The 3,594-nt window shown below is 42.5% G+C and overlaps 1 protein-coding gene across 1 annotated transcript; it reads left to right on the forward strand.

The window, feature by feature from the left end:
• The first annotated feature begins 685 nt into the window (after window positions 1–685).
• LOC139213179 (heart- and neural crest derivatives-expressed protein 1-like) lies at window positions 686–2,949 on the forward strand. Its single transcript, XM_070843816.1, has 2 exons — window positions 686–1,484; window positions 2,570–2,949. The coding sequence occupies exons 1-2, from the start codon at window positions 1,005–1,007 to the stop codon at window positions 2,663–2,665; spliced, it is 576 nt and encodes a 191-aa protein (XP_070699917.1). The 5' UTR covers window positions 686–1,004; the 3' UTR covers window positions 2,666–2,949.
• Window positions 2,950–3,594: the final 645 nt, after the last annotated feature.

The raw sequence follows: 3,594 nt of genomic DNA on the forward strand, positions 1-3,594 counted from the left end.
TGAGACAATTCACCCATCAAAGCGTTTAGTTTTTAAAGACTGGTTTTGTTAATCTCAATGTATTAGCTTTTATACCATACCTGTGAATTAAAATATCTTTGAGTAGGCAGATAAATTACAGAATCGTTTTGTCTGATTTTTTTTCTCTCCTCTTTTAATTTCATGTGTGCAGCTTTTAAATCTGAACGTTTTTAATAATTTCATTTTAAGTCCCTTCTGTGATTCTATAGTTCTATTTTCTATATAGTTCTGTGTTCTATATAATCGATCACGAGTTAACAAGTAAAATCACACAAAGTAATTATTTTCACCACCAATTTACAAAAATCACACCTAATAAACAGTCTAAGACAAACAACGAGTGCGTAAATTCTGTGCGTAAAACCTCTCCAAAACAAAAAGGACACTCGAACTGACAAAAAAAATTACAAATTTTCACTAAACTCGAGATGTTAAACCGATATCCCCTCAGATGTGAGTGTCTGCCAGCAACCAGTTCCAATAAGCAGATATTTGCTACTTGTGTAGTGCCGTGAGATTATGGCACCATGGCGCATGTTATTGCAAACCTCTCCAGACACTCCTCCCATCCTGGGCTCTTTCCTCTATTGGCTGCCTCCTTTCCACGCTGATATCCAAATCATATAAACCTTGGGGCCTCACACCTTCAACGGGGTCAAATTTCTTGGGCAAACCGGAGCAGTCTCTTCGGGAAACGATCGCAAGAAATAAACACGAGAGGAGCCCACAGCATCGGCGAGATTTCTTCTCTGGAATTATAAACTTTTTACGGCCTGAAGTCGTGTTCAGAATGACGACGATGTAAAAGCTGGTGGCTCCGTTTGTCTCGATTTGTTAATGCATTCACGGGAATACATATTTGAGTCTTGAATGAGTTCTGTTGGCTGTAGATCCCCGAGCAGAGACCGTTTTGGGGCAGCACCGGAGAGAGACCGAGGGCGACGGAAAACACGGCAAAGACCAAATTTGTTATCCCGCTCAACATGAACCTCATCGGGGGCTACCAGCATCACCACCACCTGATGCACGAACCCTTCCCGTTCGTCCAGCGGTGTCACCAGGATGCGCCGTACTTCCAGAGCTGGGTGGTGAACCACGGCGAGGTGCCCCCGGACTTCCAGATCCAGACGCCCTACCCGGCCGCGGAGCTCGGAGCGCCCGGAGCGACGCACGACGCCCGGCTGGAGGGGCTCCAGGCGGGGATGGGGAAGAGGAGGACGTCTGGGCCGAAAAAGGAGCGTCGGCGGACGGAGAGCATCAACACAGCTTTCGCCGAGCTGAGGGAGTGTATCCCCAACGTCCCGGCGGACACTAAACTGTCTAAAATTAAAACTTTACGCCTGGCGACCAGTTACATCGCCTACCTGATGGACGTCCTGGCCAAAGACTCCGGGGAGACGGAGGGCTTTAAGGCCGAAATTAAGAAATTTGAAAACCGGGATCTGAAAAGGAAACGAGAGCCGGTAAGTTACAACTGTAGGAGCCTCCAAAACTTCTCAGCAGATCATTAATCTAAATGACCGAGTCACTGTAAAATAGCTGGAAAAGTGGTTAAAATGGAAGGAGATTTATGTTCGATATTATTATTAGGTAGTATTAAGTATTATATATATTATATTATATTATATATATTATTATTTGTTGTTTGTATTTTTGTTTGAATTAATCCGAATGCAGGAAGTTTAAAAACACAATTTTCTGACTTTCAGATTAACTTTTTTTTCACTCTGATTATTATCTAAATCATAATTCCCAAAGATAATATTTCTAAATGATATTTTAGCATACAGAGTGCAGCCTGTGATTTTTAACTGTGTCTTTGGGAGTTATGATCCACTACAGCACAGCTTCAGTGTTCATGCAGCTTCAGGTCACCTCATTTTAAAAAAGAAAAAAGCACCATATTTACTACCTCTGTTGTGACCTTGTTGGTACATTCAGACTCTTCTATCTTCAAACTGTCCTCAGTCATGTGGAGGTAAAACGATCCAGGCTCCAAAAGTCTCCATGTTTATCTCAGTTCATCTCCACAAGTAGCCTCCTGCAGTTACATCTTCAGAAATATAGTTTAATGTCACTAAAAATGAACATTTCCTCTATAATGTTTGTGTTTGCCGTTATAAGATCAATAATACGTGTGAGAAAAGAAATAATCCTGTATTTACTTTTTGTTTTAGCCAAATAAAAATAGCTGTTACTTTTAAAATATGCATCATCATTTAATATTGGATATTTTAGGTTCTACTATGTGATATATGCATTATTGATTATATATTTGGTAAATTATTTTGGTGTAATTTAATGGTTTCACCTACTTTCACGTAATAAAAGCCTGTGATGTCACGGTCCTGGTTGCGTCACCGAGGCCCCCCACATGTGGAGGGTGCATTGTGACGACAAACAGCATGCGCCATATTTTCATAACCAATCATTTGTGATATTAATATGTCGTGTAGAGACGTGTGAGCAGACATCCAGTGAAAACAAACAATGTTGGAGTGAAGTGTGCAGAGGTCTGGGTGATGATCATGTGTGTTTGCTGTCGCAGACTGACGGCCTGCAGGAGTCTTTAGGAGCCGAGAAGAAGGTGAAGGGCCGGACCGGGTGGCCGCAGCAGGTCTGGGCTCTGGAGCTCAACCAGTGACCCTCCGTCCTCTTCCTCACCTCTTCACACACACACATACACACACACACACACACACACACACACACACACAAAAACCCTCCTCAGAGACTCTGGATTGAAATCAGATAAAAAAAGAAAACCACTGAGTGACTGAACCTAAACACACCGCTGTGTGCGCGCAACCATGCGCAAAAAAGAGAGAATGAAAGGACAACATGCAAAAGAAGGTGAAGCGGAGGAAAAACACCACCACGGACACTTTGTTGATCCTCTTTTCTCCTGCTGTGGTTTCTAACTCCGCACACACATCTGACTGTAGGTGTTTGATATTTGGGGTATTTCTGCTTTTTTGATGTTTCCTCCCCTCCTGTACTGTAGACCAGATGTTGCCACGGTGTCAAAAACATCTGTCTCCCCTAAAGAAATGTGTTTTTATCCGGCGGTGAGTAGTGGTGTTCCCCGCATTTGTTGGCGCTGGAGCAGAAAATGAATAAATTATAGCAAACGACAAGTGGAGTGAATGCGGAGCGTGTTGTGGTCCGAGAGGAGCGACGCTGCAGAGGCGCAGAAGTGAAATGATTAGATGGGATGCTGCCGCAGAATGTGTCTTTTTTTGGCGCTGGATTAAATCACAATCACACGAGCTCCAGGGTTTTTTATCTGTTGTTTTCAGAGACAGGATCTGATTGATAGACGATCAGAAAGACGATCGATTATATGAAGTTTAATTCTCACTTTAAGAACCAGGTTCTGGGTTGTTTTCTTTTTTTTTTTTTTTTATTGTGCTGCCGTCTGTTGGCTGTGAGTGGGTTTAATGGGAGATGGTCATAAAGGGGAGTGTTTTTTGCATAAATCGAGATATATTTTTATTTTATATTATTTTATTTCATTTCACGACTCGAGTGTGGCCCGAAAGTTTCTGTGGTTTGAGGATTTTCAGCCGCAGA

Source organism: Pempheris klunzingeri, chromosome 14 (genome assembly GCF_042242105.1).
Source record: "Pempheris klunzingeri isolate RE-2024b chromosome 14, fPemKlu1.hap1, whole genome shotgun sequence".
NCBI lineage: Eukaryota > Metazoa > Chordata > Actinopteri > Acropomatiformes > Pempheridae > Pempheris > Pempheris klunzingeri.